The sequence below is a fragment of the Grampus griseus genome, assembly GCF_964374135.1.
Source record: "Grampus griseus genome assembly, chromosome: 3".
In the NCBI taxonomy this organism is placed as follows: Eukaryota; Metazoa; Chordata; class Mammalia; order Artiodactyla; family Delphinidae; genus Grampus; species Grampus griseus.
In genome coordinates, this window is record NC_139019.1 from 12,391,626 (window position 1) to 12,419,552 (window position 27,927).

General features: G+C 44.5%; 1 protein-coding gene across 1 annotated transcript in view; it reads right to left on the bottom strand.

Annotated features, from left to right (window-relative positions):
* The window catches only part of ANKH (ANKH inorganic pyrophosphate transport regulator), a 142,328-nt gene that overhangs the window by 41,373 nt on the left and 73,028 nt on the right, over positions 1-27,927 (bottom strand). Inside the window, exons 2-6 of the mRNA XM_082652475.1 lie at positions 23,156-23,372; positions 14,144-14,262; positions 10,817-10,900; positions 3,893-4,063; positions 1,549-1,683 (exon numbers count right to left, since the gene is read on the bottom strand). Of these exons, the coding sequence (XP_082508601.1) occupies positions 1,549-1,683; positions 3,893-4,063; positions 10,817-10,900; positions 14,144-14,262; positions 23,156-23,372 (726 nt within the window). The remainder of the gene's footprint in view (positions 1-1,548; positions 1,684-3,892; positions 4,064-10,816; positions 10,901-14,143; positions 14,263-23,155; positions 23,373-27,927) is intronic.

Genomic DNA, 27,927 nt, shown 5'->3' on the forward strand with positions numbered 1-27,927 from the left:
AAGGCTCACAGGTTCTTCCATGAAAATGAGAGTTTCACTTCTTAGGTGAATGAAGAGGAAGAAAATTTAAAACAGAGCACCTAACCCTACACTTTTGGCAAAGTTCAACTCCCTCACTAGCTAGGACAGGAGGAATCAGGCTTCGTCTGTTCTAATGACCATAACAGTGATGCCAGGACCGTGAGCGAGGTGGGTCCCCAGCGGGTGAAGACACTGCTGTGAGGAGTGGGTGGTGGCATCAGGCGGCCCTGGATTCAAACCTCACTTCGTCACTTCCCAGCTGTGCGAAGCATGAACGCTCTCAGGCCCCGTTTCTGTTCCTCCGGCAGAACCATGAGAATAACGACACTCATCGTGCAGGGGTGTCGGGAGTCAGTGAAACGTCCATAAGTGCCGACATTATCAGAAGCAGACGATCAATTCATGTCAGTTCTGTCACCCTAATGCTAAGGTCTGTCTCTGTGCACTGAGGTCATTTAGAAATGGCTCAAGTGTATAATGTCTTGTTTTTCTTAGGGAAAGATGGAATTCTAGCACACAGGTGATGGGGGTCCCACACTTTTTACTGGGCAGCTGAAACTGAAGTATTGAAGTAAAAAAGCTGCTATGTTACAGAAGCCAGCCCAGATGGCATTCACGATTCAACAGACAAAATCCAGGAACCAATGGAGACAAGGGAAAGCCTTCTGCTTGTGATTTATGTGCTGCTTGTTCCAAGCCAACATGAGTTGCTTCCCAGGACATGGAAACTGGCAGCAGCCCTCAGCCTGGAAACATGCTGACAGTGCATTCAAGGGCAGTGTGTAAACAGGAGGCTCTCATGGGTAGCCACCAGCCTTCCTGAAGGATCAGCAGTTCTTGAGACAATTAATTCTCCAGAGGGCAGCGGAGGAGGAAACAAATGAAGTCATTCTACTTGTTCATACCATACTTGAAAGATGGAAAGAAGTGGAGCTGCCAGTTTCCAGATCAGTTTCTTGAGTTGAGTAAATAATGGAGACCCTCCTTTGGAGGAGGGCAGATTGCCAGAGTACATAAAGCCACGGTAGGCTCGGTACAGGAGGTGGAGAAAGGACAGGTGAGACGAGGTGGGCCAAAACGGAGGCAGCAGCCCTTCACCCCCTGGTGCTTTCACTTCTGCTGCTGCGCATGGCATATTTCGCTGTCCTCTGCAACTACTGTGAAGAGGTACCATGCTGACTCCATGGGAAAGTGGAGAGGCCGTTGAGTGGAGAGAGAAAATCTGGATTCTAACACTAGCCCAGCTTCTTGCTAGTTGTGTGTCCTTAATCTCGGTTTTCTCATGTGGTAAAAGAGAAGGACGAAGGAGATGTTTTCTCCCATACTCAGATAAATATAAAATCACATGATTCTAAGTCACTGATGGAGATCCTTATGGGTTCCTTGTGTGAAGGTGTCACATAATTTAATATCACAGAACTTCTTGAGCTCTCAAGAGGAATTGGAAACAAATTTGTAATCCACCTCCCCCGCACCCAGTTTTTACACGGCGACGGTGGGTACCCACATCCCCAGAAGCTGCCCTACCTCCGTAGCTGCAGAACTGCCACCAAGGTCCCGGGAAACAAAGAGGTTGACGATTGGCCTACTGATCCTCTGTGTAGCCAAGATGAGAGCCAAAGGCCACCAGAAGCTCAGCATCTTTCTTATTGTTGCATCTCCCTGCATCAAGAAAAGGGGATAAAAGTTCACTGAACTCTGGAAGCAGAATAGAAAAAAACAATTCAGAGTCAAAGCCTTTTCTTTCGATATCAATCATGAGTCAATTCACTAGACTTAAAAATAATATAGAAAAAGCCTCTGTAGACAAGCCAAGTTGAATTAAAGTAAAATGTACAGTCTTAATAGAAATGAACTCAGACAGCTGGCAAGCTACTGTGAAGTCAAAACACACATTGAAGCCTGATGGATCCAAACGCCTATTTTCCAAACAGGGCAACTTTAACCCAAGCAGAACCCAACTTCATAGCCCAAGAAACAGGCTGGAAATTAGTTTCTGTTTAAATTACCAAACTGACTGGCTAGAAGCCATGTCAGTAAGACGTAACTCTTAGAAGTAAAACATTGTTATACTTTATTTTGGAATCAGTCTGCTCACAAATGTGCCTAATTATTTGGGCACTATATAAATCTACTCAGAGGTTCCTATTTTCAAAGCTCTGACAGAAGTCATGTAAATGTTCAGAAGCACAAGCAAAACAAAAGCATGGTAACGAGAAGGCGACTTATTAAGAATTCTACAGCAAAGATGTGCGCCCCTTTTTTTTTTTTTTTTTTGCGGTACGCGGGCCTCTCACTGTTGTGGCCTCTCCCGTTGTGGAGCACAGGCTCCGGACGCGCAGGCTCAGCGGCCATGGCTCACGGGCCCAGCCGCTCCGCGGCATGTGGGACCTTCCCGGACCGGGGCACGAACCTGTGTCTCCTGCATCGGCAGGCGGACTCTCAACCACTGCGCCACCAGGGAAGCCCTAGATCTGATATTATTGATGGCCTGACCTCACATCAAGGTGGGTGGTCAATACAATTACTGGTTTTTTGGTTATTTTTGGCTGCGTTGGGTATTTGTTGCTGTGCACGGGTTTTCTCTAGTTGTGGTGAGCGGGGGCTACTCTTCGTTGCAGTGCACGGGCTTCTCATTGCGGTGGCTTCTCTTTGTTGTGGAGCATGGGCTCTAGGCACGTGGGCTTCAGTAGCTGCGGCACACGGGCTCAGTACTTGTGGCTCGTGGGCTCTAGAGCGCAGGCTCAGTAGTTGTGGCACACGGGCTTAGTTGCTCCGCGGCATGTGGGATCTTCCCGGACCAGGGTTCGAACCCATGTCATCTGCATTGGCAGGTGGATTCTTAACCACTGCACCACCAGGGAAGTCCCGCAATTACTGTTTTGACATGACAAAAGTAACATGTGGTCAAAGGTGGGATCAAGGGGTGGAGTGTGGTAATTTATTCAGGGCCATATTTATATAAATATATATATAAAAATATATATATATATATACATAATCATGCATATCTGCCTTATATATAGATGGATACCAACCCAAATGATACCTAAGGATAGAGAAATTAGCAAACATATAAATCAGATACTGTTTATAATGATGATGAAAAGAACGCTTTGGTCACTTGTATAAGATTGTATCTTGCTTGTACCATATTCGCCTTTCGAGGCACAGGCCAAGCTCTGCCTCCATCAGGGGGGCTTTTTAGACCTCATCCCTATCTACCGTCTCTCAGCCTCCGTGAGAGAAGTTCTTGAACTCCCATTGCAGTCTCTGTACTTTCTTGGGTTCATGTCTGAATGTTGCTGCTGTGCTGGATAAGCCAAATGGGACGTAAAGCTGCTTGAGGCCAGAGACCGTATTTAAAAACTTCCTGTGTTGCCCTGTGGTACCTAAATACTCTGCTCCCTCCGTAGAAGGCACCTGAATGAGTGATTGTGTTTGGCCAGTACAGAAAGTACAAACACAGCCTGGATCCCTGGTGTGAAATTAAAAATAATCAAATGTGAGTTCAGTGGTACCAGGGGTCCTAAAATCTCTGTCGAGAACAGAATGACTTCCTTTTGACAACAGAGAGTAAGGAGGACGTCAATGTTGTGTCTCCTCCTTGGCCTGACATGACTCACTGTGACTTGGTCTCCTCATATGGAGGTAAGGAGGCTGGAGAGTGACCTCTAAGGACTCTTTCATCTCCAGAGTTCATCAGTTCTCCAACTGTCTTTCCCTGTGGACACTATGAAGCACTTGGCCTTGAGATATAACATCCCAGAGCATGTGGCTGTTACACTGATGTCTCGTTTCATACGTGTGGGGTGAAACTATATTCCACTTGGATGTACAGAGAGCATGTCCTCGAGGTCTAAGGACCTACCCCCAGCTCCGGTCCACTCCTGTCCGGGATGATGTCGTGGATGTTCTTGTAGTAGCCCAGGCACAGGGTGGTGCAGCGCACAAGGGCACCCATGTACAAGGATAGGATGGGGATGAGTAGAGGCTCTCTGCATTCCAGATGACTGTGCAGCAAAATGGCGACAAAAACGACCTGAGAGATGGGGAAACAAGAACAAGTCAGTAGGGAGAAGACGGAACCAATCAATGGAAGTGCGGCCCCACCTCTTGCACCCAGGTGAGATGTATCTCTGAGCGAAAACCTTGACACTGATGAGAAGGAGAACAGAAACTGTATTGGGCTACAGCTCAATACTGCTCTCGGAGAATTCAGGGTCATGCATTTGGGATTCACTGGAAGAGCACACGATCATTCTGTTATATTCATCATTAAGATTCTTTTAAGGCAACTGCACATCTGGTTAAGGTTATCGATTAAAAAAAGTCTAGAAACTTTGGATTCCCTGACCCCAAAGGATGCAGAAGAGCTTTGCCCTATCGATGTACACATGTAATCCACACCAGAGGACCTAAGTGACCTTCCACAAAGGATAGAACAGTGACCAATGATGGTACACAGAAAAATGGACATTAACATTTATAACATGGAATCCACTAAAAATGCTGCAAAAGCACCAATGTTAATTATTATAAAACAAGATAATTAAAATTTAAGATATTAACTTACAAAAGTGGCAAAGGTCAAAGAATACAAAGTCAAGAGGGATTGAAATAATAGTAAAGTGTCAATCTCTATTGAACAGTACAGGCTCTAAAGCAAATTTATCAATGTATTTAACGCCCCATCCTGCAGAAATCAGAGAATCAGCCCCGCCTCCGTCCAGAGTCCTTCCTGGGATTCACATGTTTGGAAGACCACTGAGGCGTACTGAGTGCACAAATAGGGTAATGGGAGAGGGGAGAGATTGTCTGGGCTACATCAATTTTTTTGTTGTTGTTTGTTTAAAAAATTATTTGTTTAATTTATTTTGAAGAGGAACACAGTGATTAAATATCAAGATTTATAAAAAGTCTACCTAGTACCTTTGAACCCCATCCATCCATTTTCTATCCACTACAGCAATGAATCTGTTTGATTATTTTCAGGAATGATATTCTAAATATTTACCAACAGACTGAACAACTGAACAGAACAGACAACGGGCCTGGCTGTTATGGTAAGAACCAGCTGAATATCAGCCCTGCATTAGTTTTGTATTTGTCCTTAGAGAATTTTGTTAAGTAGTATCCATTTTTCCCTTCCTTCTTTTAGTTATTTATTTATTTTTCATTTTTAAATTTGGGGGGGGGTACATCAATCTTAGTAGCCAAATATCCAGGGAATGATAGGCTTGTGAAATCTACCACCACTAAATGATCCTGACCGAAGGAGGCGTACGCGGATCACTGCATTCTCAAGAAATCAGTGATGACACGAAGTTAAAAAAGAAGCTGGAGAACGAGCACAGTTCATCAAATGAGTGCGTTCAGTTGCCACAGGGGACAGAGAAAGGCAGGGTAATCCAGAGAAACTCTTCTGAACGAGATAATAGTATGAGACGTTGGAGGAGGTTTGCTGGTAGCACAAACTGACACTTGTGCCCGGGTTGCTGCTCTCAAACCGGTAAACGGGACAGAGAGGCCCTTAGGCGGATGCAGGGGACAGAGCTACCGCTTGGCTGCGTGGACATGACCAGGCTGCCCAGAGCATGGGCGCGTGAGTGTCCACTCAGGCTCATGATCACACACTCACATTCACTTTCACCGAGGATACAGTGGAGCCCATTGATGGAAATAAAGATGCCCGTGACTGTCTCCATGCCTGTTGCTTCCCAGTGGAACAAATGTACCGTATTAACTGAGGGATGCAAAGACCAGCTGGGGGAAACCTGGTGAAGGATCCATTGTGTTTGGAACAGAAGATTGCGTTCTGTAATGTGGCCAAGATGCCCATTTATTTCTCTAACTAATCAGAGGCCTTAAGGGGCCCTAATATGCAAACAGACTAGTCTGTCTGCCGCAAGCTTAAGATTCGACATACACAGACCTACAGTGTAAACGAAGATGGTCATGTTTAGAGACTGAAAACACACTGGAGGAAAAATGGATATGTGAAGACCAACCCCTCCTCTGCCCAGTCCAGAAAGGCTCCCGGTGACGCCATCAGGATGGCCATGCAAGATGAGTAGGACCAAGGAAGGGGATCTGGAAGTGAAGGAGAAGGGAGGGGGAGGTGTGGAGATGACAGGAAAGTGGCCCGAGGAGCACAGCAGGCTGGAGTGTGGCAGAGGGCGGGCAGGAGGCATTGGGCCGGTAGCGATCAAGGCCGAAGTGAAGATTTTCTCAGCCTCCCTCATGTCGTTAATAGCTTGATGCCAGATGGTCCAACACATACCATACATCTTACACCTTCGCTGGGCTGTATCATTTATCAACTTAAGATAACACCTGGGCCTTTTGCAATTCAATCCAGAATTAAGATTTTTGATTCTGATACCATCATCAAAACCTTGTCGGACTATTTTCTGCAGGTAACGTACTGCCTCGGTGGCGAGGATTTTCCCAGGGAAAGCCTGCTACGTGCTGGCCCCGTCCTGGGTGCTGGGGATTCAATGATAGATAAGATTGTCCCAGGCTCTGTTCTCCTGGAGCTGACAGCCTAGTGGGGAAGGCAGAGATGGTAATCAACCTGTGAAAAGGCCTGTGAAGGACAGAGGGCGGTGGTGCTGGGAGAGCCAGGCTGTGGGGTGAGGGAGGGCGCCCACGTGGGGTGCAACTGAGCCGAGAGCCAATGCCTTGGCAGGAGCCGGCAGGGGCCGACAGGAGCCAGGGTTAGGTGGGGCAAGCCGAGGCAGGGCATCTCCTTCCGGGCAGAAGCCAGGCAAAGCCCCCAGCGGGAGGCAGCTCGGCCACACTGAATTGGTCACAAGGGAGGACCAGTGGCTGGAGGGTAGAGAGCAAGGGGACAAGAGGAGAGTGACGGGGCTGGGGAAGAAGCAGAGCCTGTGGGGTTTCAGCACCTCGTAGACCATGATCAGGATTTTGGCTTTTTATCTCAAGGACACCAGGAGGTGATTCTAAAGCAGGTTCTAGGCAGGGGGTGAGATGGCCAGCATTTCACTGAGAATAGATCCCTGTGGCCGCAGTGGGGAAGGACGGAGGAGAGCCAGAGCAGAGGGGCAGGCCCGAGTCAGGAGGCATCGCTGAGAGTTCAGGTGGGAGGGGTGATCCCTCAGACCAGGGCGAGGGCAGCCGAGATGGGGAGAAGAGGGCAGATAAAGAAACATCTAGGATTAAAAATTTTAGACGGATGGTCCTGAAGAGGGACGCTCCTAGGGTGGCTCCCAGGTGTCTGAGCTGATGGTAGGGGCACAGATTCATTCAAAACCACCATCATCAAGATCATGAAGAGTATGAACTGAGGCTTACGATGCCTCTGAAGGATGTGAGTGGAAATAGCATAGAGATATCTAGATGGCTTGTCTAGAGCTCAGAGGAGAGGGCCTGGCCGCAGATATTTATCTGGTGATCATCAATCTTGTTACAGATGGTTTAAACGTAGGGCATGCAGTAGATTCTTCACGAATAGAATACACAGTAAGGAGAGAGATGGATCTGAGGAACATTTACACATCAGTAGATGAGCTCGGCCACCAGAAGTCGGAGAAAAACCAGGACGTGGTGGTGTGAGAGCCAATGGGAAGGGATGTTTCATGGACGAAGGTGCAGTCAACAGAGTGAGGAGTTGCTGAGACATCCATGAGGTCAACAAAAAGTGCCCGCTGGATTCAGTGGCAAGAGGGTCACTAGTGAGAACAGTGTGGGCGAAGTGATGGGAGTGGAGGTCAGCGTGGGGTAGGTAAAAGGAAGAAAGAGAAGTGCAAAAGTGGAGACAGTGAGAGGAAACTGGCCTTCCAAAAGGTGTGGCTGGGAAGTAATAGAGAATTGTAGCTAAAAACATACATGAGAAAAAGCCTCTTGTTGCTGTCGTTATGGTGTTAAGATGGCAGATGTCTGAGCATGTTTCCATGTCAAAGAGAAATGATCCAGGGGAGAGAGAAGGAGTCACTGATAACCAATCAAATAAGGTTCCTGAGAAAGCAGGACAGGATAGGCTTCAAGGCACAGGAGGAAGAAGTGGCCTTGGACAGAGGAGGGACACCTCCTCTCCTGGAATGGGAGAGGGAACGGAGATGAGGCAAGGGTCTGAAAGTAGGCATGTGGGTTTAAATTTCTCAGTGAGGTAGGCAATGAGGTCACCTGCCAGGGAGAGTGAAGTGGGCGGAGACCCTCTGACATGGTTACCAGAGTCCGCAGAGGTGAGTGATGAGAGGATGAATCTATACTTTGATCAGTTTGTCCCACTGTGTAACTTTTTGCTGGAGTGCTTGCTACCTGGGTGCAGGTGGTGCAAGGTGCACACCATTGGGTGGTTCAGGACGGGGATTTTGCCCGAAGGCTGAGATGGAAAGGCAGGAGACAAAGGGACCTAGAGTAGTGCAGCCAGATTACTCAGCTGGGATCCTGGAATCCCAGCCCTGGGATCTCAGCTGACTTCAGAAGGCCAGGGCTGATGACAGCACAAAGGGGAAAGGACTAGAGGTCCCACTGAGGCCCAACACCCCATGAGAATCCTCATTTGATACTGAGCAAGCTAAGAAAGTCTAGATGATCACAAAATAAATAAAAAACATATGACTATTACAATAATGATGACACAGAAAAGCATGGCATGTTGGAACCAAAGCAAGAGGGTTTTTTTGTATTATGATGGGAAATTAATTAGCTTAGTAAAGGTTTTCAAACTGGGAGTTGCCACTGAAATTCAAGGCATTATAAACTCTTTTCATTTTATCGTTGGTGATTGTTACTCCCTATCTATCTATGCCGAGGTGGTATTTCAAAGGACTTTGCCTAGGATCTATTTATTCATTACCAAGTCTGGTAATTAACAAATGCTTACAAGTAATGAGAGGACTGAAGCTGGGGGGTGGGAGGGGAAGCAGAAGACTTAAGAACAAACATTGAATTTCTTCCCCCAACCAAATTGTGGCAGGAACTCCAACTATAAGGTTTAAAACAGAAACTTCACCAGGAAAAGCCCAAGGCCAGATGGCACCTGAATCCAGCTTCCATCGCCCCTACCAACCAGTTATGTTTATTCCGAGCTTTTGAGCCCTCCCAACAGGCAGCGGCCAGGACCAGGTTTAAAATTAAGAAGGAAGGGCTTCCCTGGTGGCGCAGTGGTTGGGGGTCCGCCTGCCGATGCAGGGGACACGGGTTCGTGCCCCGGTCCGGGAGGATCCCACATGCCGCGGAGCGGCTGGGCCCGTGAGCCACGGCCGCTGAGCCTGCCGTGTCCGGTGCCTGTGCTCCGCAACGGGAGAGGCCACAACAGCGAGAGGCCCGCGTACCGCAAAAAAAAAAAAAAAAAAAAAAAAAAAATTAAGAAGGAAAATGGCTGTGGGGGCACTGGCAAAGAATTTTTCAGGGATGTGATTTCTTCCTCTATTTTGAGATAACACATCTACAAATGCTCACTGAGTTGCTGATGCTAATGCTAAAAATAAGAGCTGTTTCCTTAATTTCAAATTAAGTGATTAGAGTGAACAAGGCAGTTTAGTTCATCCCTCAGAGGATGAATTAAAAGTGAGACCAGGCCAAAAAATCTCTAATAACTCACCAAGAAAATTAACAAAGATATATCAAAGAATGACGTTAGCTAGTATTCACGCTTGTGCGCGTGCACACACACACACAAAATAATGTTAGCAGGAAGTAATTTAAATTACTTTTAATAGTGATCCATGGAGTAAATGCAATTAATTTGGAAATCTAATTCTTGGTCTTTAGGGAGGTACTAACAGTTGAACAGTAGATTATTTCAAAAAGGTGGCTGAAAGACTAGCGTGTACAAAAGGCAAAAACCAGAAAGAAATGTGTGGACATGTTCATAGAATGGAACTAAGAATTGGGAAGGGAGTTTAGAAATCAGTCCACCTCCTTCTCCGTGAAGAATTCGTTCTCCAAACCCCTGACTGTAGGAACTAAGTCTAACGTACAGACTATGGGAATTAAATCTAATTTGCTGCTAAAATTTTTCATGATATCTTTGGAGGAAGAAGACAGGAAGGAGAATGGAAACCAGGGCTGGTGCCAGACCTCAGGGAACTGGACAGAAGTATAATGTTCTCAGACAAAGCCGACTTCCTGATTCTTTCCAAATGTGGGAGAATGATGCGTGCGTGGCAGCCCCAGGTGACAACAACATTTAAGAATAATACCTAGGGCTTCCCTGGTGGCGCAGTGGTTGAGAGTCCGCCTGCTGATGCAGGGGACATGGGTTCGTGTCCCGGTCCGGGAAGATCCCACATGCCGCGGAGCGGCTGGGCCCGTGAGCCATGGCCACTGAGCCTGCGCATCTGGAGCCTGTGCTCCGCAACGGGAGAGGCCAAAACAGTGAGAGGCTCGCATACGGCAAAAAAAAAAAATTAAAAAAAAAAATAAAAAAATAAAGAATAATTCCTAGGAGCATTCTCTAGAAACTAGCATCTAGTGACTCAGCCACACAGAGGTCCATGTGTGCACAGTGACCCTGTGACCACCCACTAGCTTTGACTTCAGAGTCATTTCACGTGCAAGTGCCTTAACAATAAAGGGCAAAACCTCTGATAGTAAATTTAAATTCCTACAACACCCATTCCTGCAAGATCCTACACGCTTGTATCATGGGGGGGGGGTTCCATTTGCTCATTCACTTAACAAGCATTTATGGAAGTTCACGTTTGTTTTGAGTAATGCAGGGACGCTCGCGGAGCGGATAGTTGTAAATGAGGCAGCAGCCGGTTCTGTCCGTCACCTGAAAGGGGCTCTGAGCAGCTCTGATGGACACACGGATCACATTTACCTGAGCTATGACGTCTGAGATTGAGGCACATCCGACCAGGAAACTGTATTTGTGTTTTAAGAGAATGCCAGCATGGGTCCATGCCTGCCAGGAAGGAGAGAACAGGGTATGAGATACACCTGTGGGATTAGGTTATTTCTGGTCATTATGAGTCCCTGGGCATTCCTGAAACAGAATAGAAACGCACCCCCCAACCTTAGTAGCACAGGTTTCATAAATCTTTGATTGGTAAAATGACTGTAACTTAGCCTGGCGGCTAGGACCACATGAGACTTAAGTGGAACCAATGACTGCACAGTGTGTATTTGGTACCAGTTCTATGCAGACTAGTGTACTGGTTTGTGTGTCTGGCAGGAAACCTGGCTGCATACCAGGAATGGGGGGCCAGTGGGAGTCACAAAGCACAGCATTCTCCATCCGTGAAGCACGTTCTAATGAGGGCTCTAAACTGGATCTGAGTTACTACCGTCATTGCAGGCACTCACTGACTGATCAGGTTCTACTGTTTCCTTCTCTTTAAGTTTGGGCGGGATCCGACCTGTCACTTCGTGCCTTTGAGGAAAATTAAGAGGAAAGTCCTCCAAGGGTTACAGACAGTGAAAGTTCCAGGGGATGGCAGGTTTGGAGAAGGTTTGAAGTTCAAAGTAGGATCCGCTTAAGCATCATCCTTCTAACCAGTAACGGCGGACCTGAACTGACAAAGAAATAACACTTCACGTGAGCTAAACATAATCAGACAAGTGTGATTTATTTCCTAGGTCTGTGTCAAGACTTTATAGCCGCTGCTACATCTACTTCCTCCTCAGCTCGTAGGGCCAAAGGTGCTAAATGGGAAAAGAAACGCAAGGCGTAGATAACATTTGCAAATTGTGGCTTGTAGGCTACCTTTGTTGACCAAAAGCTGTCTGGACGATAAGCTTTGTGATTTGCAAATATTATCTCTCCAACAAATACATCAGGGCCATGCTGCAAGGTGTGTGCGTGTGCGTGTGCGTGTGTGTGTGTGTGTGTGTGTGTGTGTGTTTGGGGTGGTATGTATTATTTTGGTTTTTATTAGCAATCTCTTACTACTGGGCCTTTTGGGGGAGTTGAGAGATGAAACATGGAAGAAAAGGGTGTCCATCACAGATGTGCTGGGGTTAGACTGAGCTTTGGAAACTTCGGTGGCCAATAAACAAAGAAGGGAAGTGGAACACAGGGCACTGAAGAGTCTGTGAGTCACTTTTAGTCCTGAGTTCCCTGAGTTCACTGTATAATTGTGTTTACACAGTCCCAGTACAGACAGGAGGGCAGGCATTAGAGCAGAATCATGGACTCTGCTGAAGAAGCTGGGCTTTTACTCTCTCAGGTTGTGAAAAAGGCCACTCCATTCAATTCTCTCACTGCTTTGAAAGCACTGTGGTACCACCTCAGTCCAGCCTGGGCCCTGTGGGGAATCCGGTTCTACACACTCCAAACCCTTGGCTGTTTTCTTTTTGGGGTAGCGGGTATGGGAGCAGGGGGTATGCATCAACTACCAGAGTAAACACACCTGGTGATAAGCAAGAAAAAGAAAATCCAGGTACAAGTGTTCCAGTGGCCAAATTCTCCACCTAAAGTGATGTCACGACAACTAAAAATCAGGACCTCCGGTGGAAACTAAGGGTTTAATATCTAAGGCTCCCTGGCCCACCAGTAGGAAGCTGTCAGACTCAAGAAGGCTGCCCCCGTAACCCTGCTACAGGCACATTAAGACTTCTGATGACATCTGAGAGGATGGACCACGTACATTTTTACATTGCATCATTCCTCTGAGGACGGGGGGCTAATGCCATACCTCAATACCTCCATTCATCTCACACGTCTAATGTACATAGAACTGGAGGTAAGGAGTGGTAGAAAAACCTATATAGACTATCATATGTTAAAGTCTCCTTCCAAGGGTAATTTAAAATGGAGCCCAAAGAAAAGGTTTATTTTCTAGCATTAGACATTGTTGGAAATATAGAAATATACATATTTGGCTAAGTCTCTTTTATATCTATAACATAGATGAATAGGAAAAAAGCATTCTCTGAGAACTCTTCAGTATCAGAACAAAGAATTTAATCTATGGAAGTCAGCCACCCTTAGCTAATCTAGCAAAGCTGGCTATTGAAGTAATAAAATCCTATCAGTATATTCAAGCGAGTCTTATTCTAAAAAGCTTTGGGTGCTTATACCACACAAGTGGTAAGTTTATCTGAAAGTTATTCTGATCCCTTGATCCTGAATATATCAGAAAGGAATTTATATTTGAATCAATTTTTCAAACAAGCTCTCTTGCCTACTGCCAGAACTTGTGGCAAATATAGATAATTCTCATAAAATAAACTGAAAAGATGGACTGGTTAAAAGTCAGTGGTCAGTTGGAGCCCTTCTGCACTGCCGGCGGGGACGTAAAATGGTGCAGCTGCTGCTGAACTCAGTATGACAGGTCCTCAAAACATTAAAAACAGAATTACCATATGATCCAGCAATTCCACTTCTGGGTATATACCCAAAAGAATTAAAGCAAGGACTCAAAGGGCTATTGGCTCACTCATGTTCACAGTGGCATTATTCATAGTAGCCAAAAGGTGGCAGTAACCCCGGTGTGTCCACTGATGGATGAAAGGGTAAACCAATGTGGCTTTTACACATACAAGGAATACTATTCAGCCTTAAAAAGAGGGACATTCTGACACATGCTGCATACGACATGCACGAACCTTGAAGACATTCTGCTAAGTGAAATAAGCCCATCACAAAAAGACAAATATTGTAGGATTCCACTCACGAGGTACCGAGAACAGTCAAGTTCATAGAGACAGAAGTAGAGTGCTGGGAGCCAGGGGCTAGGGTAGGGGGTGGGAGTTAGTGTTCAATGGGGCAGAGACTCAGCTGGGAAGATGGAGAGGGCCGAGGGTGGATGGCGGTGATGGGAGCACCATGATGTGAATGCACCTAATGCCACTGAAGTGGGCGCTTCAAAATGGTTAAGATGGGAAGTTTTATGTTATATGTATATTATCACAATCGGAAAAAAATGTGGTGGGCAGTGAAGACAGCCTCGGATGTGTTGGTCATTTTCTGGGGGGAATAAGTGGATCCATTTCTGGGGCTGGGGGAGGGGAGGGTGGGGAGGCAGTGTTTAATGGGAACAGAGTCAGTATCCCAAGATGAAAAGAGTTCTGAAGAGTCACGGCAATGTGAATATACTCCATGCCATTGAACTGTATACATAAAAATGGTTAAGATGGTGAAGTTTAGGCTATGTATTTTTTACCGTAAGTTTTTTAAACAGTGCCAACGATCTTCTCTACTCACCATTGCATCCATAAAAGGGAAGGCAGCAAGATACAGGAAGGCCCTTCTCGTTTTGTTCCCCACTGACTCATCCACATGGTGCAATTTATTGATGATGTAGTAGCCTAAGTCACTATATGCTGCAGAAGGTAAAACAAAACAAAACAGAACATGGCAATATTTAGAAAACATTATCCTCATAAGCTTTTTATCTCAAAAGTTTTTTTTTAAATAAATGTATTTATCTTATTTTATTTATTTTTGGCTGCGTTGGGTCTTTGTTGATGCCCGCGGGTTTTTCTCTAGTTGCGGCGAGCGGGGGCTACTCCTCGGTGCGGTGCACGGGCCTCTCATTGCGGTGGCTTCTCCTGCTGCGGAGCACGGGCTCTAGGCGTGCAGGCTTCAGTAGTTGTGGCATGCGGGCTCAGTAGTTGTGGCTCATGGGCTCAGCAGTTGTGGCTCATGGGCTCTAGAGCGCAGGCTCAGTAGTTGTGGCACACAGGCTTAGTTGCTCCGTGGCATGCGGGATCTTCCCAGACCAGGGCTCGAACCCATGTCCCCTGCATTGGCAGGCGGATTCTTAATCACTGTGCCACCAGGGAAGCCCTCAAAAGTTTAAAAACAATTTTAAATATAATATTTGGGTTTTGGTACAAAAATTACAAAATTCAGATGAGCAAAAAGAAGAAAATCATCTACAGTCTCATTCATCCCTCTGCCCAGAAGGGGTCACAGTTGAAACTCTAGGTTCTAATTGCCCAGTTCTTTTACAGGTGTGTGTGGTGGATTATGCGTGAGTGTTTTAACATAACAATGGGATAACATACCTTTCAATAAAAATGTTAAAGCTAGCTTTTCACTGTTTGTCATTCCTTTTGTATCATTTTTTTGGGAGGAGGGTGGTAACTGTGGGTATAGTCTCCCCAGTGGAAAAATGCTATCTCTGTGCTTTCCAAGTCCCTCCAACATGAGGACCTGTGACCAGTGTGTGACTGGAACATAATGGGCCTTAACCAACACAGGCTGAATGAATGTGTTGGTGCCAAAGGGAGAGAAAGGAAGAAAGAGAAAGGTCTCCTAGTGTCTGCTAGGCGTTCTGGCAGACATTGTTAGTAAAGGTTAAATACAATATTCAGCTATTTGCTACCTCATTGATACAATGTTTAGACTATATAGGAAAACAATGATCTTTGTGTTTTCATAGTGCTCTAATAGTAGTGTTCCCGCTGTGTTCATTCTCTTGTAAATATGAATATCCATGTACTTGACAACTGCAGCAGAGGCTTTGAAATCAGAAAGGAGATAAAATTTAGTGTCTCACTTTGTGAAATAGTAAGAGTCCCTTCCCCCATCTCAAAGTTTGGGGGACGACTTATTACCATATAAACTGGTAAAAAGAAATAATCCTCCATCCTCTGTCGGGATTAGTCTGGAATTATGGGGATGTTGGATTAAGTGTGCTCTTCAGGATGATATCCAAGTTATTTAAATGTCTATAAGTAGAAATCTCAGCGAGGGTAGAGGTACAAGTAAGTGATTTCAAGGGGTAGGGGGCTGGAATGGCTAAGACATCCAGCATGCAATGCTGGTGGGACAGGCAAATGCAGGCGAGAAGGGCCCGGTCCTCCCAGGAAGGGCAGAGGTGGAAACCAAGAGGCGAGCTGCCAGGTGAGCCCAGGTGGCAGGTGTGGAGCGTGGCGGGACCAGCAAAACCACTGAGGCAGCAAGAAGAGAAATCCAGGAGGGAGGGTGGCACTTGGCAGAAAGAGAAAAGACTGGGGAAATGGGATTAGTTACGGCCAGGGACAAGGAAGGCAGCTGTGATGTCCTGCTTGGATCAGAAGGCACGTGGGTGACCTGATCCTGGAAAGCAGGAGGAAGCCCTCCAGCCCGACTTGGCAGCGAGGTGAGAAGTGCATTCAGACCTGAGATTAGCTGGTGAAACACAAAGCCGGGATAAAGATGTTGCTGGATCACACACACAGCTTACTTTGGGTGCCGAGATTTGGAAATCGTGGCTGCTGTTGATTTGTACACTCCTTTTCATTCAGTCAAGTTCACTGCGCTGAGACCTGCGCAGAGATGGTCCTGACCCTGCCCACCCCACTGCCCCTCCCAGCAGAGACCGCCGGCAATAGTAAAGGCGGCCACGCTGGGCGACCAGAGCAATGCTAAGTGCACGAGCCCGGGGCTGGCTCTGAAGAGCTCAGGAACTAACATTCCCTGGTAAAGGTTAGCGCCAATACAAACGCCAGGTGACTGGACTGGACTGGATGGCTAAAGCTGGGCCCTTGAGATTAGAAAAGGCTGAGATCTAGAGGGCAATGTACGGGTTGACCTGTGTCCCCGCACAATTCATTTGCTGAGTCCTTAGTCCCCAGGACCTCAGAAGGTGACCTTATTTGACAACCAGGTCATGGCAGGTATAATTAGCTGAGATGGGGTCACGCTGGAGAAGAGTGGGCTCTTGGTGTCCTTCTCAAAAGGGGGAATTTGGACACAGAGATAGACATGTACAAGGAGAAGCCCATGAAAACATGAAGGCCGAGATCGGGGAGATGCTTCCACAAGCCAAGGGACAGAGCACGTTGCAAACCACTGGAAGCTGGAGAGGGGCCTGGGACAGACTCTCCGTCACGGCCTCAGACGGAACCAACCTCACTGCCACCACCTCGACCTTCCAGCCTCCAGACCGTGAGACCACACACTTCTGCTGTCTGTGTTGCTCTGTTAGGACAGACCTAGCAAACTCATACAGGTGGCTTCTAGGAAGGGGAGAATTATTTTCCCGTGAGTCTCTGGGGTAATGGCAGGAAAAGAAGGGACGTGTGAATTTGAACAGCTGAGAGCAGGGCGTGCAGTTTGCTCATGTGGCCTGAGTGTATAGGGATCAGTATAAATAAGCTTCTCTGTTTCTGTGAATATACCTAAGTGTACCAACTTATTACACTATTTTAACTAAAACATCAAAAACAGTGCCTTTATGTAGAGCAATGAAGAGCTGACATCTACAGTTTAACAGGGTCTGAAGGACTGCTGGGTGCTGAGCTCGACCAAGCCTCTGACTCTGCCAGGATGTTTCCCCCCCCTCACCCCCCTGCTTTGTTCAGTCTGCAGCTCCAGGGTCCCCAGGTGCCAGGGGTACTTTGAGACCAATGGGCCCAAGGATGCTTTTGCTTCTTTTTACTTCTTGTCCTCCTTTAGCTACCAGAGAAAAACTTTGGAGGCCAAGGGAAGAAGCTTTCTTCCCGTCTTTCTTCCTTCCTTTTACTCCTCCCATATGTAGTAGAAGAAGAGTCTGGTTATAACTACAAAGGTTGTTTCCACCCTGTGAGCTGGGAGAGTAAAATCCCAGCGGCTGTTTTCCACCCAGTATCGCCTCACCCTCCCCTCCCGTGTCCCAGAGCTGTTTCTGGCTGGAGGTATAGGCTGGGGGTAATTTGTTTAAAGCACTTTGCATAGAGTCTATAATTACCAGGCTAGCTGCCTTAATGACATTTAGTAACCTTCAACTTCTATAAGCTGCCTTACCAAGACTCTTCTGAAATAGCTTAGAGTCCTTATGAAAAGTAGGACATTAGAAAGAAAAATTAAGCAAGGTTTTTGAATAGATGTAAATGGAGTTCATGGCCTGGCTGCAGCAGGAGGACACGGACTTAACCTATTTACAGGTAGACAGCTTTGAGCTGCCCAAACAAGAAGCAGGAAGGGCCATTCAAATCCCTAGCTCCTCTGACCTCAGAATTATTTTCCCGTGAGACTCTGGGGTGATGGAGCGATGGACCTTTCCAGAATCACTGGTTCTCAAACTTGTTCATCCAGAGTCACCAGCACTTGTTGCAAAATGCCATGAAATTTAGTATTAATCAAAATAAGCCTCATTACCTATAATTTTCCCATGGGAATTGAAGAAAAAGCCCTCTTTCCATTTTTAGTAAAAGAATAATATGTGCATTTCCAAGGGGCAAATTTGGGAGCCCTTATTCTAATTCTAATGCCTCAGTTCCCATGTTTAAAAGTCTCCCAAGTGCTACGGATTGACCCACTGTGTTCTGTTTACCAAGGCTCCTGCAACTCGGGTATCTTGAGCCAGGCTCCAGGTACACATAGAACAGATATCAACTTTCTGGCCAGTGGATCTCTAGATTTCAAGTCTGTCAGTCCAACACAATTCCAAGTGTCTACTCATTTGGCTAATTGCATAAGGTTTGGGTGGTACATTTTCTGGAGCATCTTCTCCTCACCATCTGCACCATACATTCCTGGGGAAGTGCCTGTGTGATCAGTGGGACCCACTCCGGCCATGTGCAAATGTCTGGGGAAACCCAGAACCATGTGCAAATCTCTCAAGGATGAGAGAATGCGTGGCTTACCAGTCTGGTCCAAAAAGAGAAAAAAATCAGAGAAAATGAATATGAAACACAAGAAAAAACATTATTTACAGCACATGTAATAAAAAGGACCTAGTGAAAGTTCTCTCCTTTATTGGGGCAAACACAATAACAGTTGACCCCACAAAGGAGTTCTTGGTCCTCTCTGACCTGAGTCTACCTCTAATGTCTCACTGTGATCAGTAAATGGATGCCCAGATGTGACACCAGGTTAGCGAAGGAAAGGAGCTACAGTTGAAACTGGTTTTTCAAAGCTGGTGACGCTTAGCTTTGAAGTCCCTTCTAAGTGAGAAGATCCTCCAGCAGTTGGTAGATTATCGGTAGATACTGAAAGTTTGAAATGTCAAAGTTCATCCAGATTGGGAAAAAAAAATCTAAGATAGAGATCATGCTGGGAATCGGGATTTCTCCAATGGCTGGAGGTACCATGGAATACACAAACTTAAAAAAAATATACCTTAAGAGTACCTCTGCCCCAGCACTAGTTCATAACCCAGGAGATTATGCAGACTGACAAAATATATTGAACTTTTCTAAATAGTAAAAATTTCTTTAGAGACCATAACGTTATCAAGCAGTAAATAAGAATATACAGATCTTCCTTGTTGTTAAAGCTGTATTAAACATACTTACATGAACACTAGACTCAATCTGCTTTATTCAATATAGCTGTCCCTGAGATGTCACAAAAAAATTTTCACTGGTGTCAAAGGCTCTCCAAGGGACCCAGCTACAGCCACAAAGCTCAATGCCTAACGCCCTCCCTGCGGGTCCTCTTTCTACTTTGCCCTTCCCTGCTCTCCTTCCCTTTCTCTCTTCCTCTCTCCCCCTTTTCCTGTCCCTGTTGCCTAACGGGCTCTTCCATAGTCTCAGGCTGCACACCTCCTTTACCCGGTTACCTGCACCCTAGCACTGGGCATCCATCCTGTTACCTGTGATATTCAACACCGAACTCATTTTCTTGCTTTATTCTCCCTGATCCATGAATGCGTGGTGGCTGTCTGCCTCCCACTTCTTTTCCTCCCCAAGGATGAGTATCTTCTATATTTATCTCACCTCTGTATCCAACTTTTGATTAGTAGGACCTGAATGACATGCACGTACTATTTGTTCAATAAGTAATTTGTTGGACCACGGATAGGACAGATGGGGATTGGACTACTTTAAAGGTGAGTTAAACAAAGGGCAATTCTTTCACTCTTGTTTAGTCAAAGGCCCCCACATTCAAAGCAGGAAGGTCAGCTCTACTAATACTAGTGGTGTGTCTGCTTAGAGTTAAACATTCATGTTAATAACATCGTAAGGGGAAATGGATGAATTTTATCAGTGTTTGAATATATCTAAAAAAAGAGAAATATTCATTAAATATACAGAAGGCATCTTGCTGGGAAAAGTAACTAATATTGTAAAGAATAAAATGAATAAACAGGTAAATTAGGAAACAAAGCAAAAAGAAACCAAGGAGCTGGCCATTAAACTGAAAAAGCATAGAACACGGTGATTTTGTTAAAACCACGAGCCTGAGGTTAGACAGAATTAACAGAAATGTAATAGACAAGAAGAGTCACCATTTGTAAACTTAAGTGGCTACAGCAAAATATTCATTTGGAGCACTGGGTCAAATTCTCCACTCCATCTTGTATCAAAGATAAGGGAAAAATTAGAAAGAGTCGTGCTGGAATACAACCAACACTTTCAGAGGCAGTTAAGAGATGACCCACCCCATGAGCCTTTCAGAACCAATCCCTAAGAGAAAGAACTTCTTCCTCCTCTATGCTCTTGGATGCCCTTATATAAATGCTATGGAAAAGTTAGAAGGTCTAGATAACAGAAATAAATCTATTAAGGAGATAGGGAAATAGCACCTAAAAAGGAAAGTTTCAGGCAATTAGACTAGTTTCGCCTAAACAAAATAATATAGAGAAATTTGGTTTTAAGCCTAGGTTACTCTGGTTCCTATCTCACTCTGTGGGCTAAGCTGGTGAACGTGTAACATGTGGCTTCTTGTACTTACTCTAAGCTCTACTGAGGAGCTGTTCATGTGGGGAATACATACCCATTTCAGTATCAGGCCAAGCAAATACAATTAGGAAGACTGCCTGAGAGTAGACAATGGCTTCTTAAGTCAAATTATTTGGAATAGCTGCTTTTTTGTTTATCTATGTCACTGTTCCCTTGTCCCAAGCATAGGTAGCCGAGAGCTGACTGTTAAGGTAGAAATGTCAGTGGCTGTTTCTAGCATTACTAAGATGGGAAAATGGGTTTTAGTGTCTAGTGTAGGTGACACATTGTAAAGTAGAAACTGAACGGGGGGATGTTTATGGATGGTAGGAAAATACTGTTGGAAAAGGTAAGGATGACAAAAGAGCAACATCCCACCTGGAGCTTGTGGTCAAGGTTATGGGGAAAAATCGGCAAGATCTGAGTATAGAAAAGCTTACGGGATTAGTGAAAAAAAGGAGAAAGGAAGGTGAGCAAAGATGCCTATGCAGCAGACAGTAGACGGCAAGAGAAGAATCAAACCATTAGGTGGAGAATTGAAATGAGGCCAACAAACTAGAAGAGGGAAAATCATTAAAATCTGAGTTTTAAGTCTTTGAAAGAAATTGATATTGCTTTCTTAGTAACTGTAGAAAGCATTTGTTTGTTGGAAGGAAAAGAAGTGATAATTGTAAAAATATCAACAGTGATAAAAGCAATTGTTAAATATACCTGGGATGTAGAACCATTTTGGTTCAAATGTAAGATTTTATGATTCCATTTTAAAATTGAAAAACTTGCATTTAACTTGGAAAATGATTTGATTTGATTTTTGTTTGATTTTTGATTTTTATTTCAGTGACCAAATGTCCCTCCCAACAGTGTCAATAATACAGTACACTCAAGTTTTCCTTAATTACTGACATCTAGTAATTAGCTATTAGCCCCAAAGTCTCATTTGAGCATGACTAAAACAGGGAATGTTGGGTTTATTTGGAAGTAAGTAGCTAAAAAGAAACTAATTTATCTTCCTTTTTAGGCAAAAATTTATTTAGACCCACTCATTGCACATATGGAATTTTCTCAAGTACGTATACCATCTATGAAAATGGCCCAGATCAAATGTAGCTGCAGAAGTTTTCTTTAAAACTCAGCGGATAAGTTAGTATTCAGGGTTTAAGTTAAGGGAAAGAAAAGCATCTCCTCTCTGTCCCATGCCCGGAAGCTCTGAGCCCCAGTGAAATGACCAATAGCAACACTTTGCCTGGATATTTGGCCCATGAGAAGCATCCTCTCGCCAACATTGTTCTTAGCACAAAATCCTATGTTGTATTAAAAAGGAAGACCACAGGGGCTCCCCTGGTGGCACTGCGGTTGGGAGTCCACCTGCCAATGCAGGGGACACGGGTTTGTGCCCCGGTCCGGGAAGATCCCACATGCCGCGGAGCGGCTTGGCCTGTGAGCCATGGCCGTTGAGTCTGCGCGTGGCGGGAGAGGCCACAACAGTGAGAGGCCTGCGTACCGCAAAAAAAAAAAGGAAGACCACAAAGGCCTCAGTCTATTTACTTTTAGATTCACAATTCTATGAGTAAACATGAGTTGACATCTGAGTACACTGTAAATGGTTTGGGTTAATCTCCCGGCTCTTCATTCACCACGGACATTCATGGTTCTCATACAACCAGTGCCAATTTGAAGACACACAATGGGTTTGTGAAGTGTTGTTCACAGGCTTTATGTAACTGGGTTCAGTAGGTGTGCCATTCAATTTTTATGCCAGGTAAGCTGAGCTGTTTTGAAGCCAAGGGGTTCTGAGATCATGCCCTTAGGGTTTTTTATCACCACCAAGAAGGCAGCAGAAGTAGAACTCCAGCTCTAAAGGAAGGGGCTTTCCTAGGTCTTGGTGAAACCGTAGGCCAGTCACTGTGTGTGATAAAATTTTCTTGTTGTTTCATGGAAAGAATGTTATGCCCAGAGTATTGAGTCTCATCTGAAATAGAAACATGGGGCCCTAAAAGGAGATAATTTTAATACATTAAACAATCTCATTTGTTTTCACTGCTGATAAGAATTAATCCTGAATAACACTCATTCTATTTTTATTCTTAAGATTGAGTCTGATAAGATAAACACCAAGGTCCTACTGTACAGCACAGGGAACTATATTCATTATCTTCTAATCAACTATAGTGGAAGAGAATCTGAAAAAGAACATATCTATATACTGCATATATATGATATGCATATACATATATGTATGTATATAGCTGAATCACTGTGCTGTACACCTGAAACTAACACATTATAAATCAACTATACTTCAATTAAAAAAGAAAAGAGTAAGTAATGTCTGTCGCTAACAAAAGCACCTGACATTTTTTTGACCTTACTGAAGGCTAATCCTAGATCTGCTCACCTGTTAATGAAACTCCTTCCTCACTGACACAGGGTTTGGGAACCAGGGACATACAGCTTGCCAGACAAAGGACATTTTCTTTTCTTGACCTAGGAGCACAAACTCCATGCCTTCCATCCCTTAAAATTGTCTTGATATTTAATAATTATGGAAGAAATCATTTACTACAATAAATACACGAAAATGAATTAAGAGGAAGAAGGAATTAGCAAAGCTAGATTCTTAAGGGACGGCCAACAGCCTTACCTATGAGGGTGTGGAAGACAGCAGCTATAGCGCCAGCCACCACCATGCACAGGACAGCTTTGGTCCTGTCCCGCTTGCTGTTCACAAACACCAGGCCCACATTCTTGAAGTCACTCATGGGCCCCGTGAAGAACTTCATTAAGGAGTAGGCCAGCCCGTAGCTGGCCAGCATCTCCACTGCATCTTCCTTGACAGCTGCAATGCCCCGGTTCAAGGCCTGTGGAGGGAAGAAACCCACAAACAGCGTTAGGAACGGTGTCTTGGGGCTTCCGTGGTGGCGCAGCAGTTAAGAATCCGCCTGCCAATGCAGGGGACACGGGTTCCAGCCCTGGTCCGGGAAGATCCCACATGCCACGGAGCAGCTAAGCCCGTGTACCACAACTACTGAGCCTGCGCTCTAGAGCCCGCAAGCCACAACTACTGAGCCTGCGCTCTAGGGCCCGTGCTCCACGACAAGAGAAGCCACCACGATGAGAAGCCACTGCAGTGAGAAGCCCACGCACCACAACGAAGACCCAACACAGCCAAAATAAATAAATAAATAAGAAACGCTGTCTTATATCTCCTACAATAAAACTCAGCAGGTCATGTTTCCATAGGCACTCTAAGCAGCTTATAGGGCAGATCTCACTGTAATTTGATAAAGGTTATTAGTTTTCATTTTCGTCCATATTAGCTTCATTTTGAAATATCTTCCTGTGGGGGAGATAGCTGTCCACTGGGTTGAAAGTGATAGAAAAAAACCCAACAAGCATTTTATGTTAATATCAGAAAATAATTCGGAGAAGTTCTGGTTAAAAGGTTAACATGTTAAATTTTATTTGTAGGCTGAACCTACATAATAGCAACAGGCATTCTGGAAATGGGTCAGCCACTTTATATGGAGTAGGTGATGGTTTCTCTTTTCCTTTAAGGAAGGGGTGTGTGTGTGTGTGTGAAATACTAGGTATCTGTTATGTATGTAACCTTCACAGCATAAAGTAAGTTCTATGCTACGAAAACAGGTATTGAAGGAAATTATTATACAATACAATGGATGCCATTCACTTGATTCTTACTGTATCTTAACTTGAAATAGATTCATGATCTCTGTGCAGACAAACAGGAAAAGAAAATCTTTAAACCAAATACACCGTTTTGAATAATAAGATGTGGTCATAGAATATTCTGTTTTAATCATCCTCCATGAGGGACCCTCTGAGGTACTGGTGACCTTGTCAGGATGGCATTTCCAAACTAACTTTCCCACCTAGTAGACAATAAAGGAGACTGGAGGTAGTGGGAATGGATGTCCAGGAAGAAGAACTTTATTTTAAAAATGTCCCCAGTACATCGCCTCTGTCTTTAGGCACAGGCAACTGACTGGGCAGGAGAGTCAGCTTTCTGTATAGTAATACACTTTTAATTAGTTAATTTATTTTTATTGAAGTATAGGTGATTTACAGTGTTGTGTTAGTTTCTGGTGTACAGCAAAGTGATTCAGTTGTACATATGTGTGTATATATATATATTTTTCAGATTCTTTTTCATTATAGGTTATTACAAGGTATTGAATATAGTTCCCTGTGCTATACAGTAGGACCTTGTTGGTTATCTATTTTATATATAGTGGTGTGTATCTACTAATCCCAAATGCCTTAGTTATCTCTCTTCCCCCTGCCTTTCCCCTTTGGTAACCATGTTTGTTTTCTAAGTCTGTGAGTCTGTTTCTGTTTTGTGAGTAAGTTCATTTGTGTTATTTTTTTAGATTCCACATAGAAGTGATATCATACGGTACTTGTCTTTCTCTGTCTTACTTCACTTGGTATGATCATCTCTAGGTCCACCCATGTTGCTGCAAATGGCATTATTTCATTCTTTTTTGTGAAGCCAAGCTAGCTGACACAGGGGTATAAAAGGTCACCTCCCCTGCCTCACTGTGGGACTGATCACTCTGGTACAATTCATGCTCCAGAGCTCCCCATGGGATCAGGTGGAAGCTAGTCTCCAGTGAAGACCACATCCTTGTTTAATTTTTCCCCACTGCCCACTGCTTCCCTCTCCCCTTCTCCGGAGAGCACACACTCAATAAATCACTTGCACAAGAATTTCCCAACGCAGGTTCTGCTTCCAGAATCCCCAGCTCAATACAACTTCTAATTACGTTTCTCTCAGACATAGAGAACAGTGTATGGTTTGTTCTTTTTCCTTCTCATCTTTCCCCAATCTATGACTGAAAACTGTTTACTTTTTATTGCTAAAATACGTGTTCGAACTTAAATGATAAAATTGTATATTAGCACAAGTTTTAAAACTATATAGGAGGGCCCCTAAATAATGTAGGATTAGTCTTTTTATATGTCTTGTTGGCAAAATTTTATTCTTTGCTAGAAAGACATTAGCTCTGGCTGGGGCATCAACGGCAATGTTTTCTATTTCCACCAACTGTTCCTTGATGAAGTCCTAAACCCAGCGCTGAGGCATGAGAGCAGAAAGAAGGGCACAGGGAAGAACAGCTCTGTCAGCAAGACTGGGTGTGAAAACTCCACTGAGCTCAACAATTATGGTAATTTGAGGAAAGAGCACAGGGTTTAGAGACAGGCAGACTCGACTAGATCCACTTCTACCACTTAACTACTGAGTGGCCTTGGCCATGGTACTTATTCTCGCTGAAATAATGGATCTTAGATTGTCTATAAGTAGTGTACAGGGCACCACCCATGACTGGCCTAGAAAAGGCACTTGAAAGCAAGGATTTATGTCTATGTTGTTTACCACTGTACACCTACCACCTTGCTACCTTATAAACACTCAAATATTTGTTGGATGAATGAATGAATTAGGTATTTTCTGCCAGGAATTTCAATGTTGATACTAATTTGTATGCACTTTAAGGAAATCACATTTTGATTGTAAGATGAAGATGTTATTACTTGTAAGATTTACTATTGACTTAACATTTTTTATTGGCCAAATTAAATGTACATCGTGATGGGAAAACATATCCTGATTTCAAGAAGCATTCAAATGCAAGGAAAAAGGGCTTTAGAATTGAGGAGATATGCTATATTAATATTATTAGCCTTTTTATTATTTCCATTTTCAGTACTGCCCCCAATTTGTTCACTTCCTAATTTTATAATTTTCTTTTGATACCAGAAATATTAAGTTATTATGTAGTTGATCCTTCATTTCACGGAGTTTCTTTCCATAGTTTTGGACTCTGTCATTCTTACCCATCTTTAGCTAAGGTAATTTTGTCTAGTTTATAGTTTCATTTGCGCATTTAGCTTTTCACTCCTCCTGGAACTTATGCTGTGAGATATGGCTTAAAATTCATTTTCTCATAATAGTTTACTCCTTCAACACCAGTTTGAATAAAACACCCATTGCCCACTTATTTGTGATGTTTTCTTATCAGCCATTAGTTCTTATACTTCCTTCCATCACCTATTGTTTGCTTTACCTGTCTGTCTCAATTTGCTTACCCTGTTTTTCTTCATAGCATGTTCATTACTTGACATTATACTGTCTATTTACTTGTTATTTGTCTTCCTGTCTATCTTCTCCACTTGACTGTAAGCTCCAGGGCACAAAGAGAACTTTGTCTGGTTCACACCACATCTCCAGACCTAAACATGATAGGGGATCACATGATAGGTGAACGATAAGGATGAAAGAATGAAGTGAAATACACACGAACAGGATAAATATTTCCTGTGATGGGTACTGAAGAAATGAAATTAATGAGCTGGGGTTTCCTTGGAGGAGCTTATTCAGATGAACTAGACAAGGAAACCCCTTCAAAGAGGTGATATCTGAGCTGAGAGATGAAGAATGAACAGCTGTATAGAGTTGGAGGAAGGCACAGGCCTGCAGGAGGGCTTAGTGTTCTTAAGGAACAGAAAGGCGGCCAGTGAGAATAGAGGGGAATAGGTGAACTTGGAAGAGAAGACAATGCTGAGGTAATTCCAGGTCACAGCGGTGCTTTGCTCTAAGAGCAGTGGGAAGCCATCAAATGGTCCACGCAGAGGTGGGATAGAGGCTCCTGTTGGCTGCAGGGATGGACGTGGCCTGGAGAGGGACAGGCAGAGCAGGAAGCCAGGAGTTCTGGTAAGAGAAGGCGATGGCTTGGACTAGGGGACGTAGGGAAGACGGAGAGGAGTAGATTGACTTGAGAGCTTTTTGGAGGTAAAATAAATGGACCTGGTGATGGACTATGTGGTGGGTGTGAGGAAAAGGGAGAAATCAAAGCTGGCTGTTGACTTTTTTGGCTTGAGTCATTGGTCAAATGGTGTTGCTACTTACTGAGATGAAGGGACTGGGGGAGGGAAGGTTTGGGAGGAAAAGGCAAGACCTCCACTGAGGAGTCCCCTGCTGGGTGTGAGACACCCATGGCATTCCAAACACAGAAGTCAGGTAAGATAGTTGACTCAGTGAGCCTGGTGTCCAGGGGACATCTCGGCTGTGGATATTTGAAGGTCGTCAGCATACAGACAGCATTTAAAGGCAGGAGACTAAACGAGATTATCTAGACAAGGTATAGATAGAAGGGAGTCTGAGATTCAGCCCTGTAGCACCCTAGAAATAAACTTAAACATTAAGTATGTGGCAAGCCTTCCATGTTACCTGGGGGTTATAAGGATGCTGTAGTTCAGCATCCATCAGGTAGCTACTACTGTTCTGGCCACGTCACTCACAAACCCTGCTGCATCTCTAGCCAACACCAGGAAGAACAGCCACTGTGGCTGGGAAAGAGGAAGAGCTATGGCCTTGAAATTCAGCTAAGAAAG